The sequence below is a fragment of the Vanessa tameamea genome, chromosome 5 (genome assembly GCF_037043105.1).
Source record: "Vanessa tameamea isolate UH-Manoa-2023 chromosome 5, ilVanTame1 primary haplotype, whole genome shotgun sequence".
Lineage (NCBI taxonomy): Eukaryota > Metazoa > Arthropoda > Insecta > Lepidoptera > Nymphalidae > Vanessa > Vanessa tameamea.
In genome coordinates, this window is record NC_087313.1 from 7,898,666 (window position 1) to 7,914,202 (window position 15,537).

At 33.9% G+C, this 15,537-nt stretch overlaps 1 protein-coding gene across 1 annotated transcript in view; it reads right to left on the reverse strand.

The window, feature by feature from the left end:
- Mid1 overlaps window positions 1-13,903 on the reverse strand; it is a 65,634-nt gene extending 51,731 nt beyond the window's left edge. The window contains exon 1 of the mRNA XM_026629084.2: window positions 13,323-13,903. Within this exon, the coding sequence (XP_026484869.2) occupies window positions 13,323-13,781 (459 nt within the window). The 5' untranslated portion in view covers window positions 13,782-13,903. The remainder of the gene's footprint in view (window positions 1-13,322) is intronic.
- Window positions 13,904-15,537: the final 1,634 nt, after the last annotated feature.

Genomic DNA, 15,537 nt, shown 5'->3' on the forward strand with positions numbered 1-15,537 from the left:
TATTTTAATCTTAGGGGGCGTTCAAGTATTACGTAACGCAATTTGGGGGGGAGGGGGTGTCTCGTATAACGTTACGATGCGTTACAGGGGCGGGAGGGGTCTTTCTTACAACACGTTACGTAACATTGTTTTTTTTTTAATATAAAATTAGGGAATCAACACTCCCAAATTGGCAATTGCATTGAAATCTGTGTTTGCGGATACTTTCATGCCGCCAACTTGCCCAATACTTCAAACACCAAGCAAGCTCGTAGTACCCAATTTGCTAGACAAAGGAACATCCAAGTCTTCGCCACTTCTTGTAAGGGTGTTCGTTGATCTATCACCTCCTCTAGAAGGGTTTGTCCATCTGTACAATCCGACCTAAAGATAAAAGTATGTCCAGCCTGTGGGATCTATTTCTACTATCTCAGACCTCAGATCTCAGACGAAAACGATTATGTGTAAAGCCAAAAATTAAAAAAAAATAAACAAAATATCTTGTTTTATTTAGTATTATTACCGCAAAGTTAATTAAAACTATACCAAAGATAATAACTATAACATAACTTTTTGCGACTTTAGGGTAAAAATGGTTAAAAATCTTCAAAAATTGCGTTACGTAATATTTGAACGCTCCCTTACCAGCGTTGAAACCAATGGGTGGCCAGCATAGCGTAGTTAGTAAAGAGAGCTGTTTCAGTTGGAGCGTATGACATAAATATTTTAGTTTCAACTATTCCGCCTCTGCCTCGAGAGCCTCTTGAGCTCGCAAACAAGCCAAAAGAGTCTTTTACCCCAGACGAGATACCTCTTCGCTAACTCCATTTTACCTTACAATGCTAATTTATGAACAGTTAATCTTTATTATACACCTACAGTTTATACAGTGTAAGGCTTTAAGCAATCCTACTAAATGGGGTTTATACATTTTTATATATTTACTCTAGCTACCCGAGAATTCGGCGGTGTGCTACAATATAAAATCGAATATATGAGTAAAAATATTGACAGCTCCGTTGGTCTAATACAAAGACGTATACAAAGTCGTTTTAAGCTTATTTTAAAGATAATCTAAAATATAATTACAGTGCAAGCTATCACCATTAAATACAAAATAATATATAAGAACCGAAATGACGCAGAAAATTGGACGCGTGGATCGTATCTGAATGTTGCGGGAACAAAACCGGGAAAGTAATGCTGTGATTTATAATACATTTTACACTCGATCATTAGAGAATATGTCATAAAACAATTTCAACCTTTACATAGCGATTTAAATTCTGCCACAAAGATACACATACATGGAAGAAGTATGGTGAAAAGTTCCAATCCTTCTCCTTAAAAGGACAGGAGGCCATTGACGTCAATGTGGAAAATTTACGAGCGGTATAAATTTGTAACTAGATTTTTGGACAAATTATTGTCTGCTAGAGTTTTCTATATGTATTATTAGCCTATTTACACTGATAATATATACAATACCTTAGCTACATTAATAAGATAATATTATAAAAAGAAAATATTGATAAAAAGCTAAAAGTAAACTTTATCCCAAACCAATATAATAAAAAACCTTGGTGTACCTCAAGAGCTTAGAAAAACTTACAGCGCCGAGACTGTAGCGATGTAAAAATACGATGAGCAAACTCAATTGTAATATAAAAGCAAGTCGTCAGATATAAATACGACGCAAGCGAGAATAATAAAATGGTATGCAAGAAATATTACGACTCATAGTATAAATAAATTTTATATATTAACCACTTATTGTGAAATCTCCGGAAAAATCAAACAATTATTAAACATCTAGAGTACCTACATACGTATGACTGGAACGTTGACTTATGATCGATGACGATGATATGACTCGTTGGTTCCATTGTCTCGCTCATATGACTGATTCCGAAACCCAGGGTACAAATCCCAGATCGGACCAACATTATACGGCAATGAACATATCCGGAAAAGTCAAACAGTTATGTAAGATATTTTCGTGATTAGATTCAGGAGCGGAGTCAGTAGGCCGATAGGTATATAGGTATGTAATATATATAACACAAATATCTTTATTACTAATTTTCGCGAGCATTTAGCGACTAGAGTCGATATTACAAAAGCTTATCTATTTACTAATTATCCTTATTGAAATATTTCACAAATACAAATTTGAATCGCGACAGAATTTAAAATGACAGCTAGAGGATACGATCGTACCTACTCATAGTCTTCTCACTTTTCGTTTCGGAAAGGAAACGTCTATAACATGCTATTACAAAGAGCCAAGATGTCCCAATGGTTAAAACGAGTGAATCTTAATCGATTATTGTTAATTCAAAACCCGCAAGCACTAATAAATTTTCGTGTACTTGATTTGCTATGATTCGTCTTGATCGACGGTGAAGGAAAGCATATGTCGGATGAAAATCTGCAACATGAGTATCGAACGACTTATTGGAGAAAATTGGAATAAGCTCTACAGCAGACAGCCTTGGCCCAATGGTGGTACATTTTGAGTGTGTCATCTTATGTTACGTTCTGTTATTACTTGTTCTCAATAAAAGCTGAAACACAGATATATAGATTTATCTAGATTATCTATATCTAGACTATATCTAGATTAATACCATTCGAATACTGATTTCTTTTTAATCAAACAAACTTTGAAGATATCGACTTTAAAAGAAATTATTTAATTATTACTATCAATGAAACTCCATGTGTTTTTCTTTATTTCAACTGTATTATAATTTTGTTAAATTAATAAAACCTTATCGATTCTATATTTAAATTATTATTTTTTATTTATTCTAAGAGTTTACATATGTAGCAGACAAATGTAGGTCACTATGTGAACTCAACTGCGAAAACGGTATAGAATCGTTTTCAACTTACAGAAAAATCAAATTGTTATTCACCCGTTCAGACTCTTTTTACACTGAATATATTTTTCTGTTATATGTTAATGTCCATAAATGTTATTTATATATCGATAGTACTGTCACTCGTATATTTTGACGGTTAACTCATTTATATTTTGTCTAAAAATTAGGCAAATAGTGGCTTTAATTATTTACTCTGTACATCAATAATGATTCTCTGGTCTATTCTAATCAAATCTATATTAATATCTATCTTTATATTTCTTCTTCATGTGTTATATATGTACGTAAAAAACAACTAAAACATTATAACAGTTTACAGGACACACGGCAAAGGCGATTCCATTGGGGTTTCCTTATTAATAAAATCAATTAACAAGTTATACCGATAATAATTGTATTAGAAATATATTAATGTGGGTCGCATAGGTAACTAGGTCAACTATAAGATTAACCACTGGCGGCGACACGGGGACGGTGGTTGTAGGAAACGATCGTTTCTCAGCAGGAAACTTTCCTCCGTGTCGCGCTGTCACTCCTTCCGGCAAGGGAACGTCAGCGCGCCATAAGCAATTTGCCTATCTAACACTTACACCGGACGAATTGAATTTTATTGGCCCCTGGTAAGGATATTGAAATAATACTACGTATAAAATCTTTATCGATGATACGATAAGAGGTTAGAATTTTCTTTGAATACTTTTCTACCGTTTAATATATCTAACATTTGCGGAACAAATACTTCGTCTTCTATTGGGTTCTTCGTACTGGATGTGGAGTCTACTCGCCTGAGCCTTTCTTTCATACTTTTCTTAACTAGTACGAAAATATTTTTAAAGACTATTTTAGCACTATGGAAACTGTTTGTTTTTTTCGGGATTGGACTCATGATCTATAGATCTACGAGCGCTTTTCCTTATGACTATCTTCGCTTGTTTCGCTAGTACGTTTAGATACGGGTATGTACGGGTATTTGGTTATCGATATTTTAGTAAACCGTAAATTCGTTATATTGGCAAACAAGTGAGGTTTGTTTATCATCGCGTGAGCCAAGATGGCTTGAGATGAGGATAGAAACTTTGGACACTCACCAAAGGTCGTGAGTATAAACCTCGCAAGTATCTTCGAGTATTCAAGAATATATTTTAAAAATTATATTTTTATTTCGTTGTTTTAACATTCAAGGGTTCAAAATGTTTTTTTAAGTAATAATTACACCCCCTCTCTTTTACGTATTTAATTTTGGCTCGAATATTTGCTGTCTTAATTTTATTTAACATTAACAGCTTGCAAATTTCCCACTGCTGGGCTAAGACCTCCTCTCCCTTTGAGGAGAAGGTTTGGAGCATATTCTACCACGCTGCTCCAATGCGGGTTGGTGGACACATTTAGCAGAATTTCGTTGAAATTAGACACATGTAAGTTTCCTTACGATGTTTTCCTTTAACGCCGAACACGAGATGAATTATAAACACAAATTAAGCATATGATAATTCAGTGGTGCTTGCCTGGGCTTGCAACCGCGATCAGCGGTTAAGATGCACGCGTTCTAACCACTCGGCAATCTCGGTTAAATTTCCTTGGTACCCACTAATCATATATTCTACCAGCAATAATAACTGTTGCTGTGTTCTGGTTTGATGGATGAACCTGGTTAACTACAGGCACAATGTACATAACATCTTAGTCCTCAAGGTTGGTGCGCATAATTAAAGGCATATTAATAATTTCTCATATCACCATATGATAAGTTATGGGCAGTGGTCACCACCACCAATAGGCCCGTTTGTTGGTCCGACTACCGATATATAATGATGACGATATTTGACATACTTAGAAACGATCTTTAGGAGTTGTTCAATTATCTCAATCCTGATCTCTCTGTCATTCATCACAGTTTTGACATAAACCGCACTTTATATGTAATCCTTTATAAGTAACCCTCGACAACATTTATAGGTAAGGCCGTTTAAGATTTTGTACATCGCTGGTAAATGTTACGAAAAATACCAACCAACATGTTCCATTCGCAGATCTAGTAATTTCGATAACTGTATAATTATCATATTATTAGTATTAACACAATAAACTGATTATTACTATAGAGATTCCGTCATAGACCTTTCTCTAACATAGCTTTCTGGCGTACTGTCAAATATTATATATACTGAGACAATGAGATTTAGATATAGACAATTTTACTACTTTTTACTAATGTGCAATATTTTTAACGATAACCTGCGACTTCACATCGTGGAGTATTAAACTGGAAAACATTTAGCTCAAAACAAGGTCTTTCTCAGAAACTGGAACACTCACGAGTACGGTTTGTGCTTTACTTACTTTGCTGACTTACTCCGCTTTGAATTGTGAAAAGGTGCCTTACGAAAATGTTTGTTTTCTCTTAAATTATTTATATATACAAACGAGCCGACTTCATTACCTTGGTGTGCGTGACAGTTACGCTTGAAACTCGCCAAACGTCATACTACATTACTAATGTCCGTGTAATTATTGACCAACCGTTGGCCACTATTTTTATCGACGCATTCTCAGCTTACACAGTCTGTCTAGACATATAAATAATGAAAAGTTTTACTTATTTGAAGATTTTAAAATTTTAGCTTATGTTTTTAATAATAATAATATAAAAATATTATAACATAAAAATGAAGAATCTTTATATGAATCATCACCATAAATACTGAAATAGTGAAAATGAAAGTTCAACAATTTACTATGTATGGAATTCAACTAATACTATAACAGTTTTCATTTTAAGCATTTATCTTACTTTCAATGATTAAATGTCTCAAATTGTTATCATAACAGAAATATACAGTGCCATACTTAAGACAGCTAATGACGTAGTGCAGATTTAATGAAGATTTCATGAGAGTTCTTCGGCTGAAAGGTTTGAAACCGTAACTCCACTTCTTTTGTTCCTTTGTTTCGCAGTACCCTAACTTGAAATCTCAACGTGGGCAATATTTACCCATCTTTATGACATTCTATTTTCCTTTTTAATTTTAGCATTTAAGATCGAACAGAAATGTTGTGACGTAAATTTATTTCAGTTATGTATAATTCCGGCTCTAACGTTCGAGGCGTGAATTTTGTTAAACACTGATGCCTCTCTTTCTGTCATCACTCATTAGACATTCGAAAGAAGACGACACAGCATAGTTTAACTAATAGCCAATGGTAGATGATATTTAATGATTTGACATTCATAAGTATAACTATTAAAGTATTAAACTAAAAAAGTCTCCATTTATCACAGCATATTCATATATGTTTTACAAGTTTTGTCATCAAATGGAATTAAATAATTAGCGAAAAATTCGATAAACAAGGGAATTTAAGTAAAGGGAATTTGAGTAGTATACGTTGATTTTCAGAAAGATAAAAATTTAATTGTATTTATTTAGTGTTATTTGACTCGTGAAAAAGAGAAAATGCTAAAATCCTTCTTGGTAATTCTCGACAAAACCTACACTACGAAATGCTGATGGGTTTACATTATAACATTTTAAGAATTAATTTTAGAAAAAACCTTATTAAGAAATACATGAAAGTACGCTTAAACTACAAACTTCAACGGAACCAAATTTAGACTAAAATTAATTAAATAGAAAACTATTTTTAAAACCGTTACAACACTGCCCGCTTATAAATATGGCGGATATAAAAATTAATAATAATATTATTATTTTATTAATAATAATAGTTAAACGTAAAAAATATTAACATTAAGGTCTTAATTATGTACAAATAAAATAAAAATTAAAAATAACTACTGTACAAATCATGACCGCGTGGAATGGTGGCAAGAATGCTAGCAACAATTTCCCGTTGAATCGCAATTCCGATCCTCTGGGCAAAAAATGAACCAGCCATTGTGTCACCAGTGGAGGCAATAAGGTGAGGTGTTATACATATAATGAAGGTTTTTGCACTACTATTATAATATATATTTATAAGGTAACCTTTAAAATCGGCGAATATACCTAGAAAATAGTAATATACACAGAATAAAACTACATAACATTTCTACCACTATTACTAGTTTGTTTAGAGATAATTTTTTGTCAAAAAAAAGAAGACTTCAATTTAATAGTCGATAATATCGATGAATACACCCCAAAAATAAGTCCTATTTGAATTGCTTCGTTTGTAAGTCGGCTAAGAATTACGATCCAAAAATACCTTGACAGGCCTATATAAAACATATTAATTCGAATGCTCAAATCAAATTAAATTAAGAATATAGACAAAAATAATAGTAGTAGAATTACAAATATTTACCATGAACAAGAAAATTAAAGTGATATTTAACAATTTCTTTAGCAAAATACCTACGTCTTGCAGACATTGTAGCGACAAATTAAAGTTGACAAAATTCTAACTCCAAAATACTGAGGAAGGTGAAATCATTGCGACGCACTGGGGCAGGGCGCATGTGTAAAAGACACGCATGCGCACGACTACTTAACCTCAATCCAAGCCGTGTTTTTGAATGAAAGTTCCAACACTGCCAGATCATCCAGAGAGATGGATTTGACATTCACGCAAAATAAGACATAGACATATATTATTATTTATAAGAGTAATGAAATACCTACTTACTCCACTTACTAAACATGAATTACACGGTGCGATGTGATATTTTTAAATAAATAAATCATAATATATTTTGAAACTATTATCTTAAACATTAAAAATTGTCAATAACCAGAATGAAAAACATGATTTAAACAAAAACGATTTAGAATAAACTGTTATATAATTTAAAATGAAAAAGGTTGTAAGGTATACGATTAGTTGATATGTTCTTTTCGAAATTCAATTCAGGTACTGGCAACACTAAACTTCATTGAATACCGACGACCGTACTTTGCTTTCAGAACTCAACGACTTATCCACTGTTATTCAATCTCTGCGAAGCTCATTGATTGGTTCTCGCTAAACATATTTTTGTATATATAACTAAATTTTATAGGGACTGTATTATTTGATTAAAAACATCATATATATAAATACAACTTTAAACATATACTTCAATTAAATAAAATAAATAGACCGGTGAAACCGGCGAGTTCATGTAATTTTCCCCATTATACATAATATTCCTCTCTATACATAAAACCTTTCATAGATAACGTCGTTGAATGGGATATATAACTATATTTTAGTTATTATTAAAAATAATTTACTACAATAGAAATAAAAGTTGTAAATTGTTTTGAAATATTTAAATCTATGTATGTAGTGCTATGTGAAAGCCTGTCTCGATAGGTAACACCCACACATCGGTTATTTCGCCAAACATCAATACTTTGCTTACAATTGTTGTATTTAGACCGTTAAGTAGTGAGCCAATGGAATGGTTTATATTTCATCAATGACCAATCACAACATCATGTGGCTTGTGTACTTGTCTTCTGTTTCAAATAAAGATTTTAGAGCCTTTAATAAGAATTATAATCTGTACAAAACATCATAATTGTGTTAGACTTCGCCCTTAGACTGGGAACGGAAAATAGTGCGACTCTTGACTTTTAAATTCTTTTAGAGAGCCTGGATTTGCCCATTTATTACAAGACGAGTGCTATAACTGATAATAAAGATATAAAAACCGGACAAGCATCACTGAATTAATGTGCTTAATTAGTGATATTATAGTGTATATTAGTGATACCAAGCCGAATTAGAACAGCGTGGTGGAGTAAGCTCAGAAACCCTCTTTTCAAAAGGAAGAGTAGGCCCAGCAGTGGCAGGGCGGCACTAACAGGCTGTTACATTACTTTCTTTTATTGGCTTATGATCTTAAAACCTTGCCGATCATAAACAAATGACCATGTTTAATAGTCCTTAAATTTGATTTATTTACAAGATAACAAGACAAATGAAGTCCGTAATCGTCGGCAATTCATATATTTTAGTAACTTGACTAACTCGGCTCAACTTACAAAAATAATTAAAAGCATATTTCTTAAAACATCTGAGCTAATGGGCCGGCAAACGGTTGAAAGCTTTCTGACGTCTGAAACGCAGCCTGCAGGTGATCAGTTTGAATAGGAAATGGTTATTGACACGCAGACGAGCTGTAAACGGGTAGGGTCAACGGCCTATTCTATATTATCTTTAAAAGAATATTGCATTATGTATTCAAGTATTCTTCTATCCTTTTTAGGAAAAATATTAGAAAAAGATTGATAAGCAATATGAACAGCCTAATATTAACTGTTGTAATATTTATGATAGTTTGAAGATTTATTTAGATATAACATGATTATTAACTGGAATACCAAAAAATGTATGTACATACAAATTTAAAACACTCACGATGTTTGAGACTTTATTCATAATATTCGGGTTAAGGACCTGCATCTTAAACTTTATTAAGACATTAAATAAAAAATGAACAATAATTTATACATTAAATAAAAAAAAATGAAACATATGAGCCATTTCGGGTTATGTTTTCTAAATATAGATAAAACAATTATAACTGCAATAACTTACTTAACTAATTGTAAGAGTACTTGGTGATAGGGCTTTTATGCAAGCCCAGTAGTATGTTCAGTATTGTTGTGTACCGGTTTAAAGGGTGAGTGAGCCAGTGTGGTGACGCATTGGCGATGGCGATGTAAGGAATGGTTAATATTTTTTACACCGCCATTTTCAATGTGCGGTGGTGACCACAAAAAAAGAACGGAATTGCAGCATTAGCATTAAAAATATATTAATGTGTAATTGAGACACGAGAACGGAAGTTTGCTTTATATTATTCGTATACCTACAAAATCTATTCTGCGTGGCCTCTCACGTTCAGTCTTGCTTAAAATTTTAATCATTGTTAACTCACTATAACAATTGAATACCTTTTTTTTTATCATCAAGCAACTATTCGACTATTATGAATATTACTATTCCAAAGTACCCACCCATTCAAAAGTACATTAAGAAAATTCTAAGCTATACCATTTTAATAGTTCATTCATAAGAAATTATAATTTTTCAGCAAGTTTATTTTTAAATTATAAAAAATATTATTATTTGTTAATACAGACTATTGATGTGATAGAGAAAACAAAAACCGACCAACGAAAACTTTGGATTTTTGTTACCCATTTTTTTTTTCGTCAGAATAATAATCATGTAATTGGTGAGTCATTATAAACAAGTCACTTTTAATAACTATTGCCTTATTTTCTCTCATTCCAGAACATAATAGTGAAGTCATTCGAGTTTCGTTCAGATCTCACTATGGTTGTATCAGATAGCTATTTTATTGGATTAAGTCAATAAGGAATTCACTTGTGTAGTTATAGTTGGCTAGTCTCCACATAACATTTGATAATATTATTACTTTGTATGTATATGTTACTTTAATAATTATGTTAATTTATCTTTTGTACTTTAAGTTAATATGACTTAAACATCATCAAACAAACACTACCAAACATTTGCAAAGGGATAGTTCTCAAAAAGAGTTTCGAAAGAACAAGCTTTGGTTAATTCCTTAAAGTATTAAATAATTATAACACACTACCGTCACAGCTATAGGAAGTTTTTGAGGTTTGAAAATTATTGCTCGAAGTTGAAAAAAATATGAATGATTAAGACATGCACGTATTGGAAAACTATGATTGATATATTTATTTTGACGCTACTGAAACCGTTGAGTAGTCAGCGACAGAACTAAGCAATTGTAAAACAGTAAAAGTAATGTAAAATTTAAATTAATAAGTTAGCTTTATAAAAAATCAAAATAAACGTAGTGTTATTTTTTCAACTACTTTTTTGTATGTTCGGTAAATCGTAAGTACGCTATGCTCCGATAGGCGGTGGCCCTCTTGTCAATTATATATTATCATTCTTTAAATTAAAAATATAAATAAACTAATTCAAAATCACAATACATTATGTAAAGAAATTTGATCGAAATGCAAAAAATTTTGACTTTAGATAATTTACATTTTAAATACATAACTGACTTATATTTAAAACATTTAAAACAATTTTGAAAAACTGAAACACACAAATAGAAATGCAACGTTTCTACAAATCTATTTTTTCGAAGAAGTTAAAAAATACTTAAATAAAAAAAAAATAATAATGACACTATAATAATCAGTAAAATATTCAATATTTTATTAGTGTAATTTTCTTAATAAAATATTCAAAGCTTCGATAAAGTTTCAAATGACATCCAAAGTGTGCGATTGAAAAACGTAATAGGTTGTTTTGACATTATTCTTCCCAAAATTGTAGTTGTATTTTCATTCGTTTCAAATCTGTTTTCATTCATTGCATTTTTTACTATCTGTCAAAATTTCACTTCTCTAGAACAAATGGGTTTAGTAGAGAGTTGATGAATGATCTGAACTTTTTAGCTTAAAAAAGATAAAATGTTTTTTCGGGGATATTTTGTTAATGTGAAGTTTTTAGTGTGACATTTTCTTGGATATACTTCCTTTTTTAATACAACAATAAGTAAATAAAATATTAAAATTTTATTTATACTGTTATTATACCATACTGTAAGTTAATCATGTTGTAAGTTATTTTAAATTACAATTCCAATAATGTTATACATTTTTTTTATAGATAGATTGTTTTCAAAACAATCCAACTATTTACTTATTTAATCTTGTTTCAAATACTTGATGAAATAGAAAAATATATAAATATAAAGGTGTTAAGCAAGGTGTCTAGCACTGTTCCAATTATTAACAGAGAATTTAAATCAAATCATAGTGTATCGTTTATAGCATTTATAAAATAAAATAATACCAAACAAAACTGAAGCTAAGTGAGTCGCAACTTTTAGTTTGTAGTTATCAATTGGCACTGGAACGACGCTTCGCTTTCGAAGAGTGCAATATACTAAGGAAAATTATAATTTTCATAATATTCTCATTTTCAATACATGATCGTTAACATGGTCACATTATTGTATTCAGGTATTTGTCAATCTCTTTACACCCATACTATAATCTGTTATTCTGTTTATATTCTATTGTTTTATACATTTTTAGTTGACGACAAATGATAGCTCTGATACTAATATTATTTCCAGTCACCTTTCTGACTAACTAGATTTTTTAAAAGTGTTTCAAATATTACCATCTATTATTATATAAGAAATACAATAAATATAATAATTTTGTAGATTATTCGTCATATAAAAGAACTATTTGAAGTTCGACCACATCTCAACAGTGGCAATAATTGGGTCTGCCACCCTATACCTTTCGATGAAAAAAGGCGCGGCTACCAAATCATATGTAACAATAGGAACTGAGACCAAATCTTTGAATGTCGTATGTTGCATGCGGTGACGAAACTTGACTGGATAATATTTATTAGACATCAAAATTAAAAAAAAAAACCTAACCTAACATGATTAAAAACTCATAGATTATCTGTATTTTGTTAGTGTCAAAATACAGATAATCCCACATATTAAAATTCATGTAACCTTAAATATATTTCAGTTATTGTATTGCGTATTTTATTTAAATAAATTACAATGTTTGACCACCTAGATTTATTTTGTTAACATTTTGTTGTGCTTACACTAATATAAGTATGTAACGCGTGTCATTGAAAATAATATGTACACTTATTATAATTTATTGATATCTTGGGATCGAAAAGTTTTCATTAAATAAATAAAATGAGGTCTGCGGAAACTGCTCTCACATTCCTTACACCTTCCACAGTACCTGACGATTATGTAACTCATAAGTAGAACATTTTCAGCTTGTATAAAATGTATTTTTAGTAAAATGGGATAGCGGTGTTTCAATACCTATAGGTACTATTTATATCGAATCTTGGTAGTTCCGATGGATTATTAGAATAATCGTTTACGTATATTCATTTTTTTTTATTCAGCTAGCGATTTGATTAAGTTGTGTTTAAACAAATATAAGTTTTATACATGTTGTTAGAGCTATTTAATTCAATATAATAGACATGTTTTTGGTCAGTATTCCATATTATTTTTGAAGGTTTATATCACGAATATTGACATGTAACATATTTTACGATATGTTTAAGTTAAGATGTTTGGAAAGCAAATCATAAAAACAATACCAGTGAAAAAATAATTTGTATGTACATGAGGATTTTTATGCGTAGTTTGGTTTAGTTCGATACAAACATCATCATTACCGTGTAAGGTTAAGAAGCGTGACTTGCCCAAATGGATCGATACACGCATATCTATAATCGTCAAAGCATTGAGGCGAATCCCGCGTATATCTCATCTTGTCTGTCTTTTCTAATCCCTTCAAAGAGTATTTATTAACTTCCATGTCTCACTCTACTGGTTGACTGAAATGGTTAAATATAACAATGATGCCGATGTTGTTTGATCACTTCACTCATGAGGATAGAAATTCTTCAACTAGTCCCAAAGAAGTTCATGTTATGACCACTCACCTGGCACTCATTACACGTGTGTACGGAATAGGACTGGTCGCAGTCATAGCGTTGGAGGATGGTGGCGAAATCGCAGTGCACGCGCGCGACCATCGCATCGAGGGCGAGGAGGTCGCGCAGCGTGCGCTCGCAGCGCTCCCCGCCGGCGAGCACGTCGGCGCGCGCGCTGCGGTCGAGCGCGGAGGCGGGCGAGCGCTCGCAGCAGGCGCGCAGCCGCAGCTCGGCCAGGCGTCGCGCTCTCGCTCCGGCCCCCAGCGTGCACAGCGGCTGCACGTCGCGCCCCGCCAGCGTCTCGGCGCCGCCGCCGCCGCACGCCGCGTGCCCGTCGCCGCACTCGGCGCTCGCGCCCTCCTCCTCCAGATCGCACGCGCTCAGCCAGGGGTTGAGGCGCGCGAGCGGACTCACGGCCAGGCCCGCGGCCGCCATCAGCAGCAGCAGCAGCAGCGGCGGCGCTCGCATGGCGGGGGCGGCGCCGCTAGCGGGGGCCGGCCCGCCGGGCGCGGCGCTGCCTCATACCGCATCGCGCATGGCGACCTACTCGCGCGGCCCGGGCCGCGGGGCCGCCGCGCGGGGTGGGCGCGCCGCCATGTCGCTCGCTCGCCGCTCGACTGACTCCCCCCGGGCGCGCATCGATTGCCCCGCGCCCCGCGCCCGCTGCGCGCGCCCCTACAGCCTCCGTATTCGTTATGTAACATGCGCGCGCAACACCGACCCCGTCCGCCCTCCGCCCCTGACTCAGATGATACTGCCCTCTCGTGGCATATCACTCTGATTTTGTTGATATCGCCGCCCGCCCTACCGTGATATTTACCTTATGAAGGATCAACGCATGTCGAAGCGGATTTGTTTTCAACGTGAAATTACAGATGGCGCTCTTATACTTATTCTAATACTTTACATTCGACCTTATGTTGAAAATTTAATACATAGTTTTTTTTTTATTTTTAGAAGCTTTTATTTAACTTGCAACTTGTTTATTTTTGCAGGTCAAATCTTGCAAGCAGAGTAGAAATTTTACATGTTGATTCAAGAAGGATTTCTAACAATCAATTTATGTTTCCTATTATTACCTACAGCATGATATTGTAAAGAAAAATATAATTAAAAAATATCAATTAGTCACATTAGTAGGTGGATATAATTTAAATTCTTACTTATTTTATTTTATTTTAGGAGATATGACCTTTAATATTGTAATACAAATCATAGGCGGCGTAGGACGTAGGCGACGTGGGCCATCGCCCACGGTCTCGCGATTAAAGGGGCCACTGGCCCTCCCTCTAAAGAGCCTCCAAAGTTAAGGGTAGACAGATGTTTCTTTTATATTTAAAGTGGATATACATATAAAATAACAGTTCATCCAGGATTTCTAGAGGCCCAGAATGTGCTAAGACCCTGATCGTGTTCACATAAAATTTTCGGTCTTGCCCCGCTGCTGGATACAATATACAAATTATATATTACTAGCTGTTACCCGCGGCTTTGCCCGCGTAGAATATGAATATATTTACAAATTAACGTAAAATGCTACGTTAATGTAAGACCTCTTTGTTTACCACATTGGTGTGTATTTCAGCCTTTAGGGTAGAATATCCAGAAACGCTTAAATGCGCATCAACTCATTTTTAATCGGTAGCCCAAAAATAAAATTTCATGCTTCTAACTTCAATATGACGGACTTCCATTCTAACCTATATACGAAATGTCAAACTCAATTTCTCCCCTTAGGCGTAAAATATCCAGACACACTTAAATACGTATCTACTCATTTTTAATCAGTGGCACAAAAATAAAATTTCATACTTCTAACTTCAAAAATGACGGTCTTCCAAGCTATTCTATATACGAAATGTCAAACTCTATTTTGGCGTGAAGGCGTGAAAGCGAGATAGACAGACAGACAGCCAGAGTTACTTTCGCATTTATAATATTAGTATGGAAGTATGGATTGTTATTTCCCTCGCTAGAGAGCTCCGATAATAACCGCGTCCGATCGCTGCTAAATTCAAAGTGCTACATGGAGAACCGCGGCCTCCGACGCGTCTATAGCACGCTCCCGCCGTCCCGGCCGGCCGGTACCACCGCAAACGCTACGTTCCGCAATTTTTAAATCTGTAATATCTTCGAAAATATTCATTTAAATCATATACTGTAAAGGGCCATATATATCAATATTAAATCAACAATTTATTTAAGGTACCTAATTGGATAAGGA